Raw genomic sequence first — 24,886 nt, forward strand, 5'->3', positions numbered from 1 at the left:
TTGCTTTTTGAAATAGGTATGTTTACTTGAAACATGAATTGTACATCCATACAAAAGATAACACTTTTAAATTTATTGCACCCTCCAACATGATCAAAAACCACCCCTGCCAACCTGGGATGATAAAAAATAATGCATTCGTGGCACTAGAATGCTTTGCACTTGGTTCAAAATATATATGTGCACAAACTCTTAATTGCTGCACAGAAACGAAGGTATATAAACTAACAGATATATAAAGTTTTTTTCTTATTTTATGCAACATAGTACTTTCTCGTAACTCCAAAGAAATTAAAAAATCCACGAGACGAGGCACATAGAGCAATGTTGGTTGTGAATACTTTCATGACCTGTGGAGACTAGCAGTTCTGCTTCCGGTTCACTCGCACAGAAACCTCAGATGTGAGTTTGTTTGCAGGACAAATGCAATTTCTTAATCATCGACCCTACTCAATAAAGCAAATACACAGTCACAACCTAAATAGAAAGGGGAACTGGGCTCAGTGGTGTCACGAGGGTCAGCGGCACCCAGGGCGCTAGCCCGCCGCGACCCCCCCCCCCCCCGCTTTCGTGGCCCGCCGCGACACCCCCCTGAGCCCTACACCCGGGGCGGTCCCCCCCCCCCCACTTGTGACGCCACTGACTGGGCTCACTGACATGTAACATTCTCCAAATCCATACTACAATAGCAAAGTGTACTATATGATAACTGTTGTGTCTGAGGGTAACCTTGACGCCAAACGTCCTACGCCAACTACGGAAGTCTTTTTTCCCTACTTCAGTGATATTTGCTGTAGAATTACATTTTAAAAAAAAGAAGCTGCCAGTTTTCTACGATTTCATTTACTGGACGAAGTACGGCCATCTTTGGACAGCTACCGGAAACACTGCACACCTTTAGTTTCTGTAAGATGCATCTTCTGTACTTCTAAAGTAGTTGTGGTCACAAGACACTCGGAATGGATCTCAAGCACCCAGGCAAGTTCATTTTCCCCCTAGTAAAAGTGAACCTGTAACGCTCGGCCAACTTCAAAACGGCAGCCTCCCCCCCGGAAAGGGGCAGAGACTGTGACGTATACCTCTTCAAAAATGCACACGCACGTTCGCACAATAACGGCATTCTTTCGTCCAATGAGTGCGGGCAGATGGGGCTAGAACTGGACGCGTGACCTTCGAGAGTCATGTGACGCGGGATTGGCCGGGGTGGCTCGTAGCGTCCGCCGTGTTCTGTCGTAAGGTGAAACGGATTGTGGCAGATACCTGTCAACCGAAATTCCGGAACTCTGCTCCCAATGTAAACAAACTATGGCAAAAGTACGCCATCCGAACCAACGCCTTCTAGGGAACGAGGCTGCGGTGTCGCATTTTTTACGTAACCTGCCGGAGGTGAATGCGAAGCCCGGACCGAACGCAGTTGCTGCGTTGAGATATGGCTGGAACCCCCATTCTCACTCACCAAACGTCCAATCTGTGCTCTGCACCGATTGGACGTTTGCGAGGCGACCTAAAAAATGTAAACAACACGGCCCCGACGCCTAGGACGTCGTCCAAACCCTCGCGGCGGCGAGGCCCGACAGACCGATCCCAGGACGTAACAAAACGAATGTGGCGTAAAAACCGACACGGACGAGCCACCCCCTCAACCCTCCGGCTCGGCCGGCGACGCGCGGACGGCCAATCCGAAGCCGGAATGGACGGCTGCGGATCGAGAGAGCGGGCCTCCGCGTCAGCCCTTGGTGGCGTGCTGCTGCTGCGCCTCGTGGCAGAGCCTGGCGAGGAAGTTGTGGAGCACCTGGTGCCACAGGTTGGGGTTGTCCAGGTACGCCGGGTGCCGGCCGTGCGGGATCTCCACAGCCGTGCTCCGGGGAAGCAGGTGGAGCAGCGCTGAGCTCGTGCTCCGATCGTGCTCGCCAAACACGACCATCGTGGGAACCTGGGTGGAGAGACGAGAGGAGTCGAGCCGTGGAACTGTCGACGGCAGTGGCGAAAACCGGATGACGTTCCCTTCCTCGCAGACTATGTTACCGCGAAGGCAAGATGCGGTTAGTCTGAACATGAAATTCATGCTTTTTACGACGATGACTGTTGTAGGGACTTCCAGCTGCATTCGCGGTGTAGGCGTTGCGCCAGGCAGAATACATAGTTTAACGTGCGCTCGCGCGTGGGGCACTTTGTGACACCGGGCAAAGTGCACGCGCTTGTTCTGGCTTGGCGGCACTGTCTTCTACGGTTGGTGGGGAATGCCACCACACGTCCCTCACCGTAGAACTTGGTTTGCATGTACTGTCCGATGTACAGCAACCCACTGCTTGTAAAGGTACCGGCGTAAATTTATTCTTGGGCAGGGGTGGTGATTCATGTGTGCAGTGTGTTGATCACGAGGCTGTGTTGTGTGTGGGCGAGTAAATAAAGAGTGAATATGCTTGAAAGCGGGTTTTATACTACATGCAATAACAGCTATCACTGTCGCTTCTCCACACGCCGCAGCAAAAAGCTGCGGACTTTTAAATTTCACCACGACGAGCAGTTGTAGTAAATTAGTGAGCACAGGAAATTTTAACGCTCTGTTCGAAGCCCCGAATAAGCGCTTCCCGCCACACTAGTAGTTTGGGTGGCAGCTATTCAATTCTAAGAGAAAAACGGTAAAACTGGCAATCGCTTGTTTGTGCTAATTGTGCCGTAATGTTTACCTGTAGTTACAAAGGGGCTCAAACTCTCAAATCTTTCTCCAATTTGAAGAAAAAAGGCAGAACAAAAAGGCATAACCAAGCTAAGCCACCGAACATAGCGGTGGCTTAGCTTGGTTATGCCAGGGTACGTAGCATGAGCTTATGCGCACAAAATGAGAGGTGCTATCAAGTGGCTCCGGTGCAGCGTCAGACTTTGCTGCTGTGCAACGGAGGCGCACAGCTGGGCACGCAGTGGTGCCAGTGCGTCTGCCGCGGCTATGACGTCACTCCTCTAGAATGCGCAGGCCTGCGAGACGCTCGCGACGACGGCAGAGCGGGCGGCGGCGGAGCGTGCGGCAGCAAAGTGCGCTGCAGCGGAGCGCGTTGCGGCTCCGGCGCGCCAGCTGTGCGCCGTGTGAAGTCACTGCTCCTCGCGCATGCGCAGCACGGCTCTTTGGGAGCCACGCAAAACTGCTCAACCTTAGCCAGTGTAGCGCAGGCTACAAAACTAAGGTGTTGTTTGGCAAGACTCCACCTTCCCCCACAGCAGCAGCGGCAAGAAACAACAACAAAACAAAGTTTGCATCTCAGCAAGGACCTCAAGATAGAAAAATTATACCATCAATTTACAACTTAAGTATCTGAAAAATCAATAAAAAGATTGTGAACACAGAACGCACATTTTCCACACTCTCACATAGAATGTTTATATTATTTTTCTCTACAAAAATTTAATAGACGGGGAAGGGTGTTTTTAACATTGGATCACCATAAAATGTTCTGGAGCAGGGATGGGCAGTATTTCAAATACAATTGGGTAATGTATTTGACGTGGGCATTTAAATACTAAAACGTGGGTATTTCAAATACACTTGTAATTAAATACAATTTTGCGGGCGAAAATACATCCTGTTTTTATGCATGTGGTTGTAAGATATAGTCTCCATCCTTTATTCGGCCATGGGGCTTTTTTCTTTTTCTCCTCCGGCTTTATTTTAAAGACACTCTCCAGAGCAGGAAGAAAACTATGTTCTGCACTGAATGCAGTGTCTCTCAATCAAGCACAAGCGTTTAGTGACTTTGATTACGGTGCTAGTCCAGTGCAGATTAGCTAAATAAGTGCCTGTGACAACTTTTGATGCTTTCCAGCCTGATTTACATTCATATTTTTGCCTGGAACATTCTAAATGTGCGGATCGTCCAGATTTTCGTAACTGGTGCGAGTTGCAGCAATAAAAAATTCTTTAGCTAGTGCTGCGCGTCTTGGTCGTCTAGGTTCTTTGTTTGCCTATACCAAAATGTAATCGGCAAAAAGCTGCTTGAAGCTCTGTACTTTTTTCACCTATTACGTCCAAGCTGATTACATTTTTTTGTGATTATATTTCTATTACGTTACTAGAGCCTCGCACACTAACTCCCCAGTGTGCGATGCAAAATTAAAATGAGATACCCAGAAACCCGTTGCAGGTGTCCAGAAGTGGCTGACACAAATTTTGAGGAATGTATTTGGAGAAGCATTTGGAGGAGACCAAATACATTGGGATGTATTTGTATCTTGTACTTAAATGCTTTTCTGGAAATGTAATTAGATTTGTAATTAAATACATTTTTGACGCAGTATTTTGTATCAGTATTTCGATACATATTTGCATGTATTTTGCCCATCCCTGTTCTGGAGTGAGGCACAAACCAAGTATCCATACGGCAAGTGTTGTAAATCATTTCCCTAAACAAAAGGGTGGAAATCAATAGGAGCAGATTATCATTGTAATTGCAAGACTTTTTATATGTAAGAGATAATTTACAACTATAATAATTAGGAATTTATGCCGTATTGAGTTTATTAAAGAGTAATCTAGTGTGGTTATCGTAGCCAGCATGATATATAATACAAATGACTTTTCTAGAGGAAATGGATTTGTTTGATATTTGTTGAGGTTCTATTACCCCACACTAAAAAGCAATAATTAAATTGCACGTAAAAGAGTTGTAAATGAGTTTCAAAACTGAACTGGGTATTACTTATCTAAATTTGTACATGAAACCGACTGCCCTCGAAAGTTTCTTACACGTATGTTGAACCATTTTGTCCCAAGCCATAATCTGGTTAAAGAATACCCCTAAAAATTTTACGTTATCGAGTACAATCGACTCTTATTAATTCAAACTCTGTTAATTCAAACTTGCGGATAATTTAAACTTGTGTTCGTAGGTTGTCAAAACCTTAAGTGAATAAAATAAAACACCGTCAGCACATATAAAACTTGGGCACCAGCTCAGGATTGATAACAAAGCTAGAACGATGCTCACCTCCAAGCACCTGTTAACGAGCCGGGTCTATTTGATGAGGTGTCACTGTCGGAGCTAAAATTAGAGGATGTGACATCATCCTCTGACCCCTCACTACTTGTATCATCCACAAATTCTGCAGCCCAACGCAGCCGAATCACGCGACTGACGACGCCTTTTTGGAAGTGTTGGACGCGCGCATGTGGCCATTATTGACAAGATTTGGTTCCGTTTTGCGCCAGTGATTTGTTGCTGATAATGCGACACCTCGCGGGAAAAAGCAAACCTACACAAAAACTGAAACTAAAGTTCTTCAGATTTCCCCACGATGGCGCAACATGTTCCAGCGCGTTTAGAAGTTTAGCAGCACGTTTAATCTGTCGATCACACGTGATCTATGGCCTATGGGCATGGTAAGGAAAGAGTTAATGTTGCCTTCGGGTGACCTTCTGAAAGCTTGTAACGCAGAATTCGTTCAAGGGCTGGTTTCAAAGTTTATGGTCGGCGACAAGCCGAGAACTCGGTAGTACATGTGCGTCAAAGGGATCCTATCACTCTGTCAGCCGATCACTTCCACTTGTCTCCCAACGTCATTGACGTCATGACTTGATTGAGTCCATTCCGGTGACATAAGAAAGTTACCTGTAGTTGTATTCCGCAAAATTCGGCAGAAAGTCGGCCCACAGAGTTTAGCTGGCGACGAAGCGGCACGACAACGCTACGGCGACACAAATCCCAACTTCTGCTCCCTCAAAGGGACACTGACAGGGTATTCATGCTCGCCGAGGTTTTTGGTTGTACGTGACATATGAGAGCCCAACTACCCAGAACAGAATTTGCAGCTCGAAATTCGGTTTCTTTCCACCCGAAAACCGCCGATCGAGAACTGGCCGGTTTGAGTCGCGCTCACTCTCTTTTCCGTGGTTACGGGCCGAATTCTAAAGTTTCGACGCAACCACCAAATTTATTCAAAGTCGTGAATCATTGGACGCACACAGTCAATATTAAAAATAGAAAAGAATATGAAACCCATTTTTTGTGGCTTCCAAAAAGTTGCAAATACATTGATTGAAAAAAAAAAAGGTAGCACAGACAACCGGAAGCATTCAGTGCGTTCACTGCATAATTCTCAACATTGCGTCGTTTCGCGTATCGTGGGACCAGCGGTTCGCAGCGGACGACGGGCGTTGGACCTCTACTGCAGAACAGTCGTTCACGGTACCGGCGAATTCTGTCTTCCTTCAAAAAAGAAATTTTGGACCGATCAAAAGAACTGATATTCATCCCGTACGACACGCCCGACCAGCAAGCCGATTGCGCGATGACGTCGCCGAGTCGTCGTCTCTTCTCGAAGGTGAAGACATCGCTTGCTCAAACGTCAAGTACGAAGTGCGTACTTCGAGTTGAATACACACGTGTACGGTTTCTTTACGAGGTGCGAATGTGGTCTATGCTTGGTGCAGCTTGACTTCAAGCCGGGAGTGCATGTACTGAGGGGAAATCGACAGCAAACTTCCGACATACAGTCGACCTGCTTCATTACTATGCATGAAAGAGTTCCTTCAGTAGCTCAGTGGAAAGACGTCCGCTTCACACGCAGTGGGCACGGGTTCAATCCCTGGTGTTTTTTTTTTTTGTTTTTTTTGTCAAGCATTTTGCGATGTTTACATTTCTTTTTTTACAATTATCACTGAAAAAAACAAAAAAAAACAATTGTTGTGGACGATACATCGCTGAACTAAATGGTATGGGATTCCATTTTTGACACCTGCAAACTCAATGTAGTCACTTTCCACAAATGCAAGGAGCATATGAATCGGGTAGCGTCCGCTTTCCGAGCTTCGCGTAACTGTTCTACAGGAATTGTAGCCAGCCATTGATCTCGACCCGTTGATCTTTCGGAAACTTGTGCACTCTGCCGCACAATGCCACTTTCAGATGCAGGACATGTGAGGCAGCTCTTCACGCAACATCTTGGGAGCATTCTTTTCGGAGCCGATCACGGGAATTCACCACGGGCACTCACTACTAATTGCCAACGCTTAAATGTACAAAACAACTCATCTTGAAGTACAGAACAGCGAGCGGAACAAACATAACTGCAAAGGAATCGCACGGCGAATGAACGCAATTCGTCTGCTATGTGGGGAGGAAAAAAAAAAAATCCGCACGGTTGGTTGTAGCCACAAGACTTCCGCCACTCACTCTATCCTCTCCATTTCTCCGTGGGGTGCGGGAGGCGTTTTTTGGCTTTATTAAAAAAAAATGTGACTCTGTAGCAAAATATTAATTGGGTAGTATTCTGACACCATAATGAATAGCGTGACAAAAAAGAAAAAAAAATATTTTGGAGGGTGTCAGTGTTCCTTTAAAATGCGTTGCGCGTTAAAAGACAGACGCGAAACGAGCACTTGCCTCGATGCAGCTCAGGTTGGGTATGGTGTCGGGCAGGTGCACCTGGAGCGGGGTGTACACCTCGTTGCGGCCGATCCCCTTGCCGGAGCACGTCACCCCCAGCAGCACGTCCCAGCCCACGGGTGCCACGGGCACGAAGCCCGCCAGCTGCTTGGAGCGGCTCACGAGGAATGGCAGGCTTAGGCGCCCGCTCAGGCTCGGGCTCACAATCACCGGGTTGTGTAGCTGCAGCGCCGACAGCAGCCCCGCCACAAACTCCACTGGGTCCTCGATCTTGCCTGGAGGGGAGTTGCCAAAGCCTGCCCGGAAACGGGATGCGACAGTTACGTGGTGGAATTTAGATGGTGCACACGTCGTCTTTGTGGCGCGTCTGGTGCGACCGACTCTGAGCTTCGGACAATTAACGTTCTCCCAATCCGCCGGGGCTCCCGCCAACAAGTAACGTTGTTGCTTGTTGTATGTTGCGTGTTGTATATTACGTGTTGTATGCTGCAAAATTAACTGTCCCTGAAAAAAATACAGAACATTTTCAGCGCAATACTTACGTAGCAAACACAATTTTGAGCTAGGAGAAATTCCAAAAGATGCGCTTATATCGAGACATTGGCCTCAAACAAGAAGCATGTATCGAAATTGCAAATATAAGTTCCCCAAAATAAATATTGTATTTAAACATTTTTGGGGGGAGGGGAAGGGGGAGGCGGGGGAGTATTTTTTATAACATATGTGTCCTATCTAAGTACTTAAAAAACATTTTTTGGGCGGAGCTCATTGTCCCATTAGGTCTTCTCCAAATTGAAGCAACAAGCATCTGCGTCAGCAGCCGACTGCGGCTTGAGTTGCTTCCATGGGACTTGGTTCACTATTGACTCCAACTCCGAGGGCCCTTGGCCGCCTAAAAGAAATCCCGAGATCCCCCCCACAGACACTCTTGATGCCAAATAGGTTGCAAGTTTATCCATGTTGTCAAACGGGGCCAATTCGAAATAAAACACTGCACACTTTAGTCAAGATGAGAGAGACTGTAAGCATGGCTCACTCACTTTCGAAATGTGTCATAGCTAGACAAGTACTCGACCTCTCACCCGTCTTAGATCGTCAGTGCAAGTTGGATAAAAGAAAGAATTTGAGTCCTTAGGAAACCCGGCTTGAGAACCCTCCCTATAATCACGAAAAGCTCAAGAAATGCGAGATGTGTGTGAGGAGTACCATTCATCCAATCCAGTGTTGGGAAGTACACTGTACTGTACTACTTCAAGTAGGTTTAGAAAACTTGAACTTTACTTGAAGTACATTCTCTGAATGTACAAGTACTTTATTTAAAACATTTTTTGTGGTACTTTTTCGGGAAAGTACAACTTCAAACTTTAAAGTACATTCTCCAAATTCAAAGTAAAAAAGGGTGTATCGTCATGTGAAAATGCGCTACCATCTTTCGAGACATTGTTTGGTCACTTCTCCGAATGGGGTAGTAACGACTATGAGACCGACAGAAGATCCCCGATATGCACTACGTGGAAGTGCCAAAGCATAAATAATCACTTTGAACTATTGCAACATTTCAACAGCCACAAAAACGAGTGCGTGCATGTAGCAAACCGAACAATCAGTCGAAAGTGTTGGGCCTGCGTCAGATCCACAGCCCTCAGGTGGCATGATAAGTGCGATGCAAGTGTGGAGTGTAGGAATCAACGTCACAAGCGCGCTTTGCCGGTTGGTTTCAGTTTTGAAGCCGCAAAGAAAGATGACATTTCTATCCTAATAGCAGCCAATACAAACTTTTAAATAAAACTTTTACATCACAGCTCGACTATAATTAGGTCGATTGTTCAAACTATGATAGCACCCCCAAAATAAAAATGTAAAAAGTTAATTAAAACTGCTTGTTAATTAAATAGCTAATTAACCCATTTAATTTTTGTTTTTGTTTGGCCCCCAACATAGCACCAGGGCAAAGAAATATCCCTAACATGGGCTTCCTTTTCCTACAAAAATCTGGTCCCTCTAAAAAAACTTTTAGCCTTTCCACACATCCCATGTGTTTCTTCTTTGTCCTTGTCTGTTTTGCGCACTGTTTCCTACCATGAATTCCCATCAACTCGCCCAACTATCCATTCTTCTACGATAGGAGAAAAGGTTGTGCCGCCATCTATGAGTGACGGCGGCAACCAGACTGGTTGTCTCGTTGCACCCGTCGCTCATAGATGGCGGTAGCTGTCCAGATTTTGTGTTGACATTTGTTTGGTACCGGACACGAAACTGGGGAAACTAGCCCTTAACAACGCCGCTGTAAAAAGAAAAAAAAAAAAAGATGTTTACAAGTGATTTGGAAAAAAGTTCAGCATTTTTTTTTTTTTTGCAAAACTAAACTATGCATTGCCAAATATTCGGTTTCCACTCAGACATAGCGCCGGCGGCACGGTGTAAGATAATACTCTTCAGGTGAGGACAGCGCACTCCTCGCAACGTGCCCGATAAGTTCGCTCTTCACTCTCTCTCACTATGGTTTCAAGCGGCGCCGACAGGTGACTCGTCGACCCGTGGGCACGTACAAGACGGCTCGTGCCGCCTCATGTACCACACGCGCAGAGCTCCAGCGAGGTCGCCGCACGTGCAGAAAGACGACGGTGTACCGGGGTGTCATGGCAACGATATATTTTTTTTTGCTCTCACAGTTTCGCTGTTTGGCTGCCGGCGACACTGTCAGTCGCGGGCACGGTGGCAGCGGAATGATGCAGCCTTTCGGATGCCCGTCGAACGAACACTATCTGATCCCTCGCGCCACGCGTTCAGCCCCGCCGTGTCCTCACCTAAAGAGTGTATCTTACACCGTGGCCGACGGTCAGGAACAAAAGTCAATGTTTTAAAGCTCGCTGTTATCCAACTCAAAATGTTACGAGTGATTTTCGGAAAGCTTAAAGGAGCTGTGCAACGATATTCAGTTGGAATGTTTTTCACTATACACGAGCTTACTGGCACTAGTAGGACTCAAGGATACTCGCACGCAACGCCACTGGCCAAGAAACTCCTTTGTTGCGGTGAAATTTCAAGAACAAAAGCAATTATTTTCGTTCAACCTCTCCTTTGCGAAATTTGATGACGTAACGTGGGGATCGCAAAACACCCAAGTGACGATATTTGAATGCAGTTCATAGATTGGACCCGAGCCCTGCGTGGGCACTCGACTGGGGCTCGTGATAATTGCTAGCTCGAGAAGCATTCGGGTAGTCGCCTGCGTCCAATCGCTGCAACGACGACAATAGTCGAGCCATAACAATGTCTGGAACTCAGAGCGTGTCCTGTGCTTTGCCAACCCCAGCGCGTGGCTATGATCAACATTGGCGCCATATAATCGGCTCCAGATCGCGTGGCCGCTTGTTCTGGTTGCGAGTTGAGGGGGTGAACGCTGCTCGTTTTTCTTTAATTTTTTTTCTGGGACTTCTATTGCGTGAAGTGAAAAACGAACGCGTGTTTCATAGGTCATTAACGTCAGGGATCTGTTCGAAGCGGCATTTGCGCAAAGTACAAAAATTGTTGCATCGCCCCTTTAATCGAGAAGATGGGACTAGTTCCCGCTAGCAGACGGTGTTTGTTTCTATGTATTCGTGATATTATATCTCTCGAGATATTACGGTAGTTTATTTTGGAAACAAAGCAAAAGCTCTGCAAACTTATTTTTTTCTTTTTTTTCACATGCCTGGTACATACGCACGCACAAAAGCCGCAATGCGGGTACTGACCTGGCATGTCTATGGCCACGGCGCGGTAGCCCAGGCGGGAGAGCACACCCAGGGTACCCAGGGTCTGCCAAGTCTCCGACTTGAACGCCTGGCCGTGCAGTAGGAGCACACTCACGTAGGGGCTCTCGTCCTCGGGCCTCACTTCCCTGTAGAAGACCTCGAGGCCCTGCACCGACGGTGAGGGAAGAAGAAGGCAAAGAACGGAGGTCGTTGAGCGCGGCAGGAGCTCCGTCGTACTATGGTGCCTCCATGGAGGTAGGAAGCTTCTGGAGGTGACACGAGGACACCACAGGTGACGCCAAAAGTGTGGAGGGATGCACCCGCAACAATGACTGAAACCAAGAGACGCTATTGGATGAAAAGGAGAGCCAGCTGAACAGCTGTTTTGGCGACCCTTAGAGCCCCCCTAGGATGACCAGAACCGCTGTTGAGTCAGCTCTCCTTTCCGTCCAATAGCGTCTCTTGGTTTTGGTCATTGTTGGGGGCATGCCCCTTCACACTTCAGGCTTCACCTCTGGTGCCTTCATGTCACCTTCAGAAGCTTCCTACCTCCCCGGTCGTAGAAGTTGCAGGCACACACATTCCGGCAGTGTGGAAAAGACGCTCGGAGCGTGCAGCCGGGACGGTAGTTGGCAGGTTCGAGGCGTGCATGTTGGACGGTTCCGTATGCTCAGAGTGGAAGGAAACTTGAGAATGCAGCTGAACCAAACTGGTGGGCACCGACAAGGGCCTTCCTTTCTCCAGGAGCGACGTGAAACTGCTTAAAGCACAACGGCGTCCCCAGCCCAACCGCGATTTCGGCCACACACTCCATACGGGCCTTTCAGAATGGTGGAGACTTTACTCGTAGCACCTTTGGATGGCCTCCAACACGCCACACGTTTTATTAGATGCCCGATTAGGATCTAGGCAAAAAGAAGAAGCCTCCGTCAGATTGGGGGCGCCTCGGCCGGGATTTAAATTCACCTCCCGAGAATCACCTCACCGCAAAGTCGCCGAGGCAGCTTAGTGTCGAGAAATAAAAAGACGTCATCCCAGAGCGGGCAAGCCAGTGAACTTACATTAACGGAGACCTTTCCGGTGGTAGGCGTCACGCTGGTGGCGTCCAAGATGATGTTGGAGGGCACCTCCAACTTCTTGTAGTTGAAGGACCGCCACGAGCTCTGAACGTCGGCCAGGGACGGGTCTACGGGGCTCCTCTGTCGGGGCACTCGGCTTTCTTCTAGCAATCCGACGAAAATTTCGTAAAAAAGGAAGCCCAATAGAAACACAACCACAAGGACGAGACGACCTAGCGGGAAGACAGGCACAGGAAGCGTCTCGCTTTTGTTTCCACGCAGGCATTCAAGGTCACGTTCGAGGACACACTCACAAACACTGAAGGCCCGTCACACACTTGCAACTGACTATGACCGACTGAGACAAGACTGGTTTCCAGGTCCCTTGTGGCAGCTTACGACCGGCTGCACAGCAATGCAGCCGGTTTTAAGCCGTCGTAAGGGGCTTAAAAACCGGCTTTGCCTCAGTCGGTCGTAGTTGAACGGAAGCGTACGAACGGGCCTTAAAGGTGACATTCAGATTCGCAATGAACAACATGTCTAAAAATTTGGTTTAGCACTCCTAAGTTCCAAAGAACATCATACGTTATGGGTAAAAGAAAAGGCTTAAAATGAAAGGGGGCTTGTGTTTTTACTTAATAAAGCATATTATACACCTCACATCCCATATGGCTCCTTTTCTTTTAGAAGACAGAAAAACGATTAGGAATCACAGGTATGTCTCATTAAAGGGTAGCTGAAGAGGTTCCAGACAAAAACGAGTTAGAGGTGAATTCTAGAGTACTTTCATCGTGTGAATCTCAATATCACATTCGTTTTCCCCTAAAGATGTAACTAAACGTGAGGAAACACGAAAAACCTCCGACCAGTCATTACGTCATAAAAGGATCTTTTGGCCGCCAAGCATGTGTCGCTTTTGTGGGCAGCGAGTGATATTGCGAGGTTGCCCGGTATATTCCCCCACACTGAAGCCACCCGTCACATCTTTTTCTGACCTTTTTGAAAATAGCGAGAGTGCACGTGCATAGCTTTGATATGCGCTGCAGATGCAAGAGAGCGAAGATCCCGAAAAACTCCTTTTACGACGTAATGCTCCGGGAAGCAGGGGTCTCGGCAATACTTTGAAAATTAATTTCTGCATCCTCCTTGCACCAAATTGAAAAATAATCTCGATATTGTTAGGGAAGTGAAGACAACGACGGGGCAGTGACGCGCACGACCATCTCGTGCCGGCTCGGCCTCCGTAAATCATTCCATCTTTTGTCATCCCCTGTCCCGTCCTCTATGCTGCTGACAGCATCATTCTAACAATATGGTGGAGGTGAAGAGTCATCCCCCAAAAGTCATTCGTAATGCGAGTTGTGCGTAAAAATGAGACAAAAAGTAAGTATTATTGCAGTTTGTCCCCGAACATTTTGACCACATAACAAGGTATCCGTATTCACAAGGTTCGTATTAATGAGACACGACTGTACGTAATGGAGCACGTAACGTGCCGAGCAGTGTAATGCACCTCCCAAAATCAGTTTGGCTGAAAATGTCCACTGTGATAGCTGGCACTACCTGGCAGAAAATGGGGTCTGAGGACTCTGAGGATCAAACAATGCGCGGATTAGGAAGGAGACGGAAGAAGCGTCTTGGGACAAATTTGGTTGCAAAAAGATAAGCCACAATAGGAACAAAAAAGACTTTGGGGGAGCCTAATCTAGGTCACTGCAGCTGAATAGAGCCTGCAGGATCTTGCTTTCTTGGTCGGGGGAGTGTCCGCGCTCGCTTGAACGCATGCTCATGCATTTTCATACCAGAACCTCCTGAACTGTCGATTTCCTAAAATGGGTTATTAACTCAAACCCCCACCAACCAGGGCAAGCCCCCTGATGCTAATCTATGAATCGCCAGACTGAGCCTCTACAACTACCAAATAGAATATTGTTTCAAAGGAAACTGCTAGAGAAATACGAAGACCATGGTTAAAGAATGTTTCTTTAGACAGCACATGTTTAAGGCCTGTGCCCATAGAACTCGTATTACACCTTCACAGAACATGCAGAAAAAAAAAATACAGTAAACATTTTTTGCAATATATTACTCCCATTGGAGGGAGTGGCTGTCTTTATCTTTTGGGAAAAGTTAATCGTCATGCTAGAGAAGAATATTCGGGCCAAAGCAGAAAGTGACATAAAAACATTACATGGCATCGTAAGCTGCATAAAATGACTCATGAAAAATAAAGTGCAGAAGTAATGCACCTATGTGAAAAAATGTTCCAATTCAGTATTGAGTAATGGTAAAAGGCAAGATGATTCCATAGAGAATACATGAGCACTGGAATGCTTGATTGCTCTAAAGCAATCCATACAACTGCAGCGAAAACATATGCTAACTACTCTGCATACTCGCACAACGAAAAAATCTGTACAATCTAAAGTAGTAATGTCCTACCAAGCATTCCTGACAATCAGAAACCAGCTACAATAGGAGCCTGACAGCACTAATTGACCTTTCATTAAAAAAAATTACATGGGAGGGACTAGAAGCAACCTTGGTCATGTAGTGGGAAATGCTCAAATGTCCTGCCAGCGGAAGTACATGGATTGCACAAGCTGCACAGCAGTTGGGATAGTACATACATAAATATGCAGGAAACAGGAAACAGACTGACAGGGCCTGCCTCTGGCACTCGATATGTAAGGAGTCAAACAGCTGCTCAGATGCATTTAGACTGACATCAAATTCAACCACCAGTGAATAAATGCTCCGATTCCAAGCACAATTTATAACTTTTACTTGTGTTACATAGAATAATGTGATGGAATAATGTTTCAAAATTGAAACAATTTTATCGGCGCTGTGACAATACTTTGGTAATGCCCAATCTAGACTTGAAAAAGACTGCTAAAAAATGAACACCAATTAGACTGAAAACTATAGTTCTCAAAATGCAAAGAACAGGGTCCCGGCTCGATGCTGAGAGCAGCCTTGGGTACGTTACTTTTAAAAAAGTAATTAGCTACAGTTACAGATAGTCTGTAAAAAATGTACTTAAGTTAGTTACAGTTAGTTAGAAATAGAAGTAATGCGTTACAGTTCCAGTTACTTCGTCATAGTATCTTAGTTACTTTTATGATACTTTAGTTTTCCTTTTTAATCTAACTACCGTAATATTAGCAGAGATAGCCCATCTAAAATCAAAAGCAAAAGTAGGATAACTTTCAATGTAGCAATCAAAAAAATGTAAAAAAAAAAGGTTTGATTTAGAGTTTGTGACTTGCAAAACCTGTAATCGCAGGGAGAGGCGGGGTGATGAACTAAAGACAACTGTTTTTTCCAATCAGCAATGTACACTTATCTGCCGCCGTGGCTAAGTAGCACCATCTCTGCCGATGTCACCAATGGTCAGGGGCCTTGCAATTACAAGTGGGCTATTTTACGGTGTTTTTAAAGAGATTAAATTGTGCCAAAATTAGGGGTGGTTATCTTTCGGGGGTGGCATATCTCTCAAGATTTTATGGTAGGAAGACTGATGACAAAACACATCGACTACGATTCACATTTATTTGGAACTCTGGGAAAACTCTAATTTCACTTTCTTACATACACATTACTACTGCCGCATGACTTCCTTGAATCAAAGCGTTTGCTGCTTCGATACAAGATGGACTAAATAATAAATTATTTAGTTTATGTTGTAACGCATCAGTGACTGCTTTTCAAAGATCACTTAACTTCCCCCTTTTGATGCTTACCACAACCCTCGCTAAATAGGCACACAACAGGTGCGCTAAACAAAGTATTCAGGTGCAAAAGAAACAAAAAAACTTCCCTAATGGTGGTAAAGTTGTTGAGGTTGGAGAATACGGGGAGGGCATGACGTCAGCCATGTAGCTTTCCCAAGCCACCCTCCCTTGTCGCACGCCTCTATCTTATCCTCCTCGCCAATTTCTTCTTCAAATATGAACCACACATAACCACTCAAAGGAACATGGCTTTGTCGACCAACTGAGTGGCACTAGGTTCCACCCTCGTCCTGTTCATAAATCACAGCAGCTGCCTTTTATTTGGCAGCGTAACAATAAATTTAAGCATGATGTTTTTACGCTCGTTTACCATCATGCAGGTGAACACCTGCGTTCTAACAAAGTGCAGGTCTTCGTTTAGCTTGAAAACTGTGTTTTGCATCGATAAAAATTTAAATATGAATTTGGACAACCGTATTTTGTGAATGCCCGGGTGAAAGGTTTAGTGGACGATCACACAACTTCACAGTACATTTGGGAATGTTCTTAGTGTGCATTGCAACCAATATTGAACCAAGCAGTTGAGTTTGACTACGGTGCTTTATTAATACTATGTATTGCGACCAACGTTAGACCAACTCAATTTGACTTGGCAGCAGCACATATATACCTGGCACAACTGTCGAATTCATCGAATTTAAAGTGAACGAAACTCCAGTCCACTTCGATGAAGTCCAGTCATTGCTGCAACAAAGGGCCGAAACCCATTGTTTAAGCAGCTCGGTAATTCTGGGAAATCTAAGACAGTCGCTTATATAAGCTCACAACAGGGACACGCCGGTAAATGGTGAATGAAACTCCCCGTGGAAGGTTTCTGCAGCCGTTCACACTGCAAAGTTCCATCTTGGACTCAGCAATGCCAAGCACTTTTCTTTACACAAAATGCGCAGCAGATCCTCTGCTCAACCTCATTCTGGTTCATCGTCACCCACCAGGGTCCCTCATGACTCGCCAGTCTCGCTTTCACGCCGGATGGAGAGGGTGCAGTTCTACGGCGCACAAAGCTGGCACCATCGCACACCGCGTCCGCCCCTCGAATTTTGTTTGGTAAAAATTTCCGGACGCATGAGCTGATCACAGTCCGTCGTCTGCTCCTCGGCGCCTCGCCGCCTCGGCCTTGTCAGCCTCACCTACTCCTCGCCAACGCAAACCATACCGGGAGGAAGCGAGCAAACACTATGGCCACATTCCATACAACCAACCACCCAACTCACATGTGACAGGGGCACATGCACCCCACACGGGTGTAAGTGTAGCTTAAACTTTTTAAGGCTGGGTATCAAAAAAGTCACGTGGTGCCCTCCCTGTGCTGGAGAGCGCTGTTGAGGTTTCAGCCTTCTATCGTTGCGTGTCCATGCCTAGCGATAGTGTCCATAAATAAAAGTCGAAACTCACCCCAAGTGCTTGCAAAGGGTGGAGGAAGAGGACCTCCCGGCTGCATATACTTTATTGCAGTGTTTGCAGCGAGCAGTGAAGTTATGGCCACTATGTTCGACAAGGTCAAAGTGCACTTCATAGCCGGGCCATAGTAACACCTGCCGTTTATCACTTATGACAGCCTCTCGTTTGAGTTATAACGGTTGATTACCCTCCAACTATTTTCCTTTTTTCTTGTGACATTCTCTTTCTTTTCCTCTTTCTCTTAAGAGCACTCTTATTCCCCTTTCTCAGCTGACAGGAAAGGGAGACACCCATGAACAGATGGGTCCATTACAATAATGGGAAGGGGAGGAGAAGACTAAATCATTTGGAACTGAATAAAGTGGAAAGGAGTGTTAGTATCAAACAAGATTAAGGAAAGATTGAACAGAAACAACACAAAGTCTTCTCAGAATGCAGTCCGCTTTTCTTTTACATTTCTTCTACGCAACGCAGAAGAAAAGACATGACTGTGGATTGCGGGCTCACAGCCCCTGGAAAAGGGCAAGTGACCATAGAAACATTGTTCCACATTAAACAGAAGTAGAAAAACGTCTGCCCTCTGCACCAGCACTTCGCTCCAAAGAAAAAAGTTTTGAGTTCTTGTTTTATTTTGTCTAATCTAGGCCCCACCTTCGCTGTAGTATTCACAAAAAAGGGTATTTTGTCGCGAAAAGTACCTGTATCTTTGCAGGTACTATTTAGTTACTTTTTAAAAAAAGTATTTAGGTTATCGTTACAGTTACTTTAAAAAAATCTTTCGAGTTGCAGTTAAAACTTACAAAAAAAAGCAAAAAGTTACAGTATCGCGATACTATCCAAGACTGGCTGAGATTAAGAACTGTACTCCACCGATACACTGATTAAGTCGTGACGATCAACGTGCCAAGAATTCAAGTCAAGCGACTTGATCAGACGAGATCACCGGGTACGAACGCAGTCAAGTGCACGCTGCGAGTGCCTGCCAAGGAAATTACAGACACAAAAATTGTTCGAGCTCGATTCCCTACAACACGCATTAATTAAATCTTCATAACTGCTGCCGATCATCCCATGCCGAAATACATGTAATTAAAGACCCCAGGAAGAAAGCCCAGATAGCATAATAAACTCGAAATCAATATCAAGGTTGACAAGGAATCAAGGAGGAACCAAACAATGATCCAGTTCATGAATTGCAAGAAGTGCTGGAGAAGGCAACTGAGTTGAGGAGCGGCCGCAAATGTCGACTGCCGTGCGCTGCGGTGAACAATGGAAACCATTTTCCACATGACCTTAGTTGGATGCATAGAAGAGGTGATTGACGAAAGGTGGAAGCTCTAGAAGACGTCTAGACTGGACAGCTGCTTGGGCATTGCAAGCAGCATCTTAAGCTAAGAACACACTTCTGGTTTTCCTTGCGTGGCAGAGTAATAGTGTGGACTGTCTGATCTCCTACAACAATGGTTTCTCATACTTTTTCATTTCAAGAGGCCCTTACTTGCCTTGACTGCTAGCCAGAGCGCCCCTCCCTGTCCCAACACCAATGCAATGAAGCTGGACAGGACCTATAGAGCTTGTAAACAATAATGGACGTACTAAGGAGTGTTCCCTGCAAGGACTGTTTTACTGGTTTTTAATTTGCACTGAGCCTGAGCGCACTGAACGTAGCAACTTAATTAAACTTTTCTTTTCTTGAATTTCACTTTATTATAAAAGTTATAGGCAAATTAAAATTACAAAAACAAGCAAAAAATCCATAAAAATGCACCTCCATAAAGTTTGCCAGTGAAAATAGTTAATTGTGTGGAGATTATGAACTTCACTATATCTGCTCTTTTTAGGTATGTTGTGCATTATATCTTGGAAAGAATGTTGAATATTTCGGTGTAGCAGACGTAATATACCGTAGAATACCGTGCATCCGCCCATACCCAAATTTGTAAGATCTGACAAAATATGCACAGTACATTGATATGTAGAATTGACGACCGGACAAGCACCCATCCCCCATTTTTTCATGATTATCTGAAAATTTTGAGTGGGTGCTTGCCTGGTATTTTACGGTAACAATTATTGTTTGAAAATGCTTCGTGACGGCGCCCCCTGGTGTCTGCTCCAAGGTGCAAAAAGAGGGTCTGTCACAATCTGATTAGATTTTTAATAGGGAAATCGGCCGCCCACATGTGTAATTTAGGATTTTTGAGGATGCTTAAAGCTCGGTCACAAGGTTGCGTTGGAGTGCGACTGCAACCACTTGCGTCTCGTAGTGCCTGCGTCGAGCTGCTGCTATGGCAACCCTAATGAGTAGCCAATGGGGAGGCGCTTTGCTGCGTGACGCAACTGTGTGAACGAGCCTCTAGAGCCCACAGATTGAGTTATCACCATAAATATACGATCTCAGAACCCACTCGAACGCCCCTTTAAGACTAACGAAGTTTAAGGGTACTTAGCATGCGCATGGTTCCGCCACCTCAAGATTAAAAACAGTCTCTGTCAACAAGCCACAGTGAGCAAAAATATCAACAAAATCTCAGAAGGTTACCGGACACTCCAAAGCTTTCTGTGGATAGAGATACGGAACCAGTGGCATTGCAAATACCAATGGCACTTCATGTCTTAATAGGGGAAATTAGCTAAAACATGTTGGAGCGACAAAACGACTGGGTAGAATTGGTAACAGGTATGGTGCGAAAGGCCTTAAGAGAAAGTGCGTGGTTCTTCAAACGACGGCAAAATATTGCTGCACGCAAATAGCTGGGTCGGCAGCATGCTCCACTCCCACGCTGCTGGCTAAGTTCGATCCCCGCCAGCACTTGCCCTTTTTATATTTACTTTGTTTGAACGACTGGGATGTTCCAGATGACTCGAGAATCATGTTGTTTATTCAAGCTCGAAAACTTCTAGATACCCCTGCGCTTACAAAACGAGCTTCGCGTAGCTGCTTGAATCAGTCGTCCTTCCGTTGCCGTCAAAGTGGGTACGGTTTTTGTTACTTTACGTTCCTCGGGACAAGTTCGCCGCATTAAACATTCATTTTAAGTTTTATTAATCAAGTTTATGTTTTTATTCGTGACATTTTGGTAGAGGTGCGGGGCAACGCATTCTATGCACACGATGCGTACCACCTGTGAACACGATAACTCCGAAGACGACAACCGTGAAGGCGACATCCCTGAAAACATCTGAGGATGACTCCAACTGTGACATCAACAATGACCTCAACTATAGCCTCGAAAACGACCCGGACTATGAACTCGACAAAGCCCCTGACCAAAACCTCAGCGATAACTTGATGACGACTTTGATGACTTCGACGACGAAACGGACAACGACTCCAAAGGCAAACCTTGGCTACGATGTCAATGGCCTCGATGACAAACAGTGTTTGATGACGAAACTGACGACGACACTGGCGATGACACAGGTGATGACTCGAATGACGACGTCGACGGCGACCAGAGGACGACCTGGACGATGGCTTCAACGACGACCCTGATGGCGGACTTGATGACTGTACAAACGACGGGTGTGATGTCGACCACGGAGACGAACAGGACGACGAGGCTCAGCTCGTAACTCAAAGAGCGGAGGAAGTCCGCCAGCTCAGCAGCATTTTGATTAAAGCCGCACAACTTGCTGATGATGGCCGGTACAAACTTTGTCGCCACGGCGCCTGGTTCCAACCCGGCTACCAAATGCGGATCCGAACACCAATTATCGTAGCAGCAAGGAACCGTAAAAGTGGTGCTTTGGACTTAAGGTTCTTCGCTACCTGAGGGACCTAAACTGCAAGCCGTTGCCCGACGGGACAAACATTGTCACACCGCCCTCTGTGACCCAAAGGAGATTGATGTCGTGCGACTCTAACTGAACTATGCTTGACAGGACTGTGAAAATCCATGTTTTAGTTGACTCTGTAGTTTGCCCTTTTCTTGTTTTATGTTGTCAATTTAATTTTGTGATGCATCGGGACAATGTGTTTTTTTCAAGAGGGGAGTGATGCCGCGTGCGAATAGCTCAGTCAGCCGCATGCTCAACTTCCACGCCCCTGGCTGGAATTCAATCCCCGCCAGCGCATGCGCTTTTTATCTCTCTTTTGTTTGCATGACTGGAATGCTTGAGATGAATCGAGAATCTTGTCGTTCGTTCGAGCTTAGAAACTTCTAGATACCCACGTGCTTACAAAAAGAGCTTCGCATGGCTGCTTGAGTTGGCCGTCCTTCCGTCGCCGTCAAAGACATTTTACATTCATTTTAAGTTCTATTAATCAGGTTTATGCTTTTTTTCGTGACAATGTTAACTGAACAATTGACAGCTCCAATGGACATCCACAGGAGTATGCATTTTGTTGGAATTGTAGGCATAAGCATAGAGGTTTCTTATCCCAGTGGGTGTTAAATCAAGACAGCACGCATAACAAGCGAAGAGGAAGACGATCCAAAGAACCATACCCACCCAACCCAAACAGACAGTACACTAGGAAGCATGACAGAAACACAAAATGGACCACAAGAATTATCTTCCATGCCCTATGTCATGCATAAGAGTGAAGGAGTAAGAGGAAATTATTGCATCTCGTTAAGGTAGGGAACTTATTGCAATGTGTTGCGAGAAAATCTGTGGACTTAGTAATTACCTTAAATCAAAACGGAACAAATAGCACACTACTAAATGAGAACCAAAAAAGTATTTGCTACACGAATCAGTTGCATTCTTATCAAATCCTCTTATTTTTTTTAGATTTGCTTCCGAGCAAAAGGGCAGCTTCTCACAATGGCTGTCATTCGAGTTACAGCAGCTGGAGGAACGAAAGGGCGTATTAGAGATGCTAACATAATTCATAGCATGGCTGCGGCCAAAGCCCCACTCTGCTGTAATAAGCTGCACCTGAATCCATTATTTGCAACGCCAACTTCAATAAAAAAAGAAAAAAAAAAGATGTCTGAGATTAAGCTAAAGGCAGCACCACTGGTAGGCTCGAAGAGCTTCTGATTTCCATGTCAATGGTGTCTTAGGTTGAAATGTGCATGTGCCAGCAACTTCAGCATTTAAGCTTTTCCAGTCCACATATATTTGTAACTCAAGCTTCAAAAATGCAAATTAAAAAAAAAAAAAAAAAAAAGGTTCTCATAATTTGCAGTAACTTAAAGAAATTTTCAGGCTGATACTTGGCAAAATGTTACCGGCACATTTTGGGCAGTAATGTGTCAGAGCAGAATGACTGCTTGTAATTCAATCAAGTCTGTAGAAGCATTCAGAATATGGAAGTGCACCTCCCTCAACAACACAAACTTCAACCAATCCTTTACCGAACTGCCGGTTTGAGAGTGCAGAATGCATGTGTCGCCAGGTCGGACTTGGCCGGTAGGAAAGCGCGGCTGCCATTTTGCTGTGTAGTTCCCGGTGTATTTAGGTGATATGCCAACACACAATGCGGAGCTCACTTCATCGCAGGTTTTGTTTCAACTGAAGCTCGGAAAAGCATGCTAGAGCTTTGTGTGAGCGTTACATTGCCATGTTTCGTCTGGCGATATGCCCACAAGCTGCATAGGCTCCTCGGTCCAGCCATCGGGTTCAAATGAGAATGAGATGTCTTTGTCCTAAGCCATCCGCATTATTAACTGAAAATAGCGGAGTCGCGCAAGCTAGAAAGTCGACGTGCTAGAGAAACGTCTCTAGGAGCTTGCAGAGACCAAGCCTAGTGGTGCTCGTGTTTTCCAACCAGAAAAAGCCTCAAACCCAGTCACCACCAGGTTCTATCATTTGCAGATAGGTGGCCTCACTTCTGCGGAAAGGGTAGATTTTTGTATAGGGTGTTTTCACTGACGTAATTTCGTCCACCATTTTGTTGTTGCGATCTCTCTGGCGTGTGCCAAACTCGAGCATTTCAAGGATTTACATGCCTTCTCAAATGTGTAGAGCACCGCTGACATCATTTCAACCGGTTACGATGTAATCCTTCGATGTAGTAAATTTGTTTGAAAAAACAAACTAACAACAAAATGGCGGATTGACGTCATGTGCAAACAACCTATAGACATGTTAACCAGGAGGAAATTGTGAACTATTAAGATTGCCTTAACATATCAATTTTGTGTTTTGGTTGGCAGTTTAACCTTATGCTCTCTGTATTGTGCAATTATTGCGGAGCTGACTTTTGTTTTGCTAGTGCTGTGGAATGTACAAAGGTCAAAAACATATTGTCTACAGAATTTTTTTTTTTTTATTAGGTGGTTTCAAGGTTTACTTCATAAAAATACAAGGCACGCTGGTTGAAATAATTAAACGTAAACATATTCGACATAAGTGTCTGGTTGGTCTAAACTTATAATCAAAGGATTTGAAATATACGAGGAAAAAATAATGAGTACTTATGCCGTAGCAATTATGAATGCACTGCATGAGGAGGGAATATTCTTGCTTTACCCGCGTTTGAATAAGTGTGAAACTGTCACGTTAACCCGAAACGCAATATAAAACAAGCAGCAACGGCGCACTTCGTAACATATCGCAAAAGTACGAGGAAAACGACCACATGAAACCGCTTTACCAACTCCTCTTGCCTCAGCTTTAATTCTAACATCGAGAAAAAAAAAAAAAAAAAGACGAGTGAAAAGCGAAAAAAAAAAAAATGAGACCTTTAAGATTTATTTTTTGGCATTTCTTGGTGGGTTTCTACTCGCAATTCGTGTGTGAATGTGTTCTTTCCTCTACCGCACTTTCGTGTCACTCCGAATTTTCATCTCAACCGAACACCGTTCTCAGGCGACTTGTCCACGAGCCCATAATGTCAAGACTTCCAGCCATGCAAGCGGGCACAAACGATGGACTTATACAAATTCTACGAGAGAATTAATGCCATTGCGGGAAACCAGTGAAACGTGGGGGTTTTCTGGAGTGGCATGTCACTCTCACACCGGCGATAAATCCAAACAACAAAAGAATATCACGATACCTGGCGCAGCCATTTCCTCTGAGCGTTATAGCTCTTCTTGCTGGTGCATACGATGAAAGCGATATCAAAAGGCGAAAGACGGACCGAAGGATGAGGAATTTAAAGCGGGCAAGCAAACATCCGCAAAAAGGCCACCGACGTCTCTCTCAGGACCAGCTGGATTGGGTTGGCTCTGATTGGCTCTGACTGGCTCTTTGCTTACGTTTACTTTTCTGTACCATCTGAGTTTAAATTTAGACAACTAACAAAATATTAACTCTGTTACATATAAATAAATATAAAAAACAACAATATCATTTGACCAACTATTTCTTCTGATTAACTGTGATTTTAATCTAAGTGGATAGAGGGCGCATAATGTCGTCCCTTTTTTTTTTTATGGTTCTAAACATGTAGAAGGTCTACATTGTTATTTCTTCGTAGCTCGTTTTCCCTGTTTTGCACGCGGTTTATGCTGCTATTTTTTTCGTTTCTTCTTCGTCACTTTTTGGGCCACTAAGAACAATATAGTTACTCTGCTCGGACGGCAACGGTGATATGTAACGTAGGGTATAAAGGGCTA

At 45.3% G+C, this 24,886-nt stretch overlaps 1 protein-coding gene across 3 annotated transcripts; it reads right to left on the reverse strand.

Moving 5' to 3' along the window:
- LOC8039332 (protein ABHD14B) lies at positions 1-24,487 on the reverse strand. 3 transcript variants are annotated; one of them, XM_029994547.4, is made up of 5 exons: positions 24,325-24,487; positions 12,175-12,335; positions 11,114-11,279; positions 7,374-7,672; positions 1-1,933 (listed from the first exon to the last, which is right to left on the reverse strand). In XM_029994547.4, the coding sequence occupies exons 1-5, from the start codon at positions 24,335-24,337 to the stop codon at positions 1,727-1,729; spliced, it is 846 nt and encodes a 281-aa protein (XP_029850407.3). In that variant the 5' UTR covers positions 24,338-24,487; the 3' UTR covers positions 1-1,726. The 3 variants fall into 3 exon arrangements, with proteins under 3 accessions (XP_029850407.3, XP_029850408.3, XP_029850406.3); XM_029994548.4 differs by having other exon boundaries at positions 12,175-12,332; positions 24,325-24,479; XM_029994546.4 differs by having other exon boundaries at positions 12,175-12,404; positions 24,325-24,479.
- Positions 24,488-24,886: the final 399 nt, after the last annotated feature.

Source organism: Ixodes scapularis, unplaced genomic scaffold, assembly GCF_016920785.2.
Source record: "Ixodes scapularis isolate PalLabHiFi unplaced genomic scaffold, ASM1692078v2 PGA_scaffold2__306_contigs__length_199485367, whole genome shotgun sequence".
Classification (NCBI taxonomy): domain Eukaryota; kingdom Metazoa; phylum Arthropoda; class Arachnida; order Ixodida; family Ixodidae; genus Ixodes; species Ixodes scapularis.

Coding starts and splice junctions, on each gene's coding strand:
- LOC8039332 (XM_029994546.4), bottom strand. Junction 11,280..12,174: donor CCGGAAAGGTCTCCGTTAAT/GTAAGTTCACTG, acceptor CCGTCGGTGCAG/GGCCTCGAGGTCTTCTACAG. Junction 1,934..7,373: donor CCAACCTGAGCTGCATCGAG/GCAAGTGCTCGT, acceptor CTCTCCACCCAG/GTTCCCACGATGGTCGTGTT.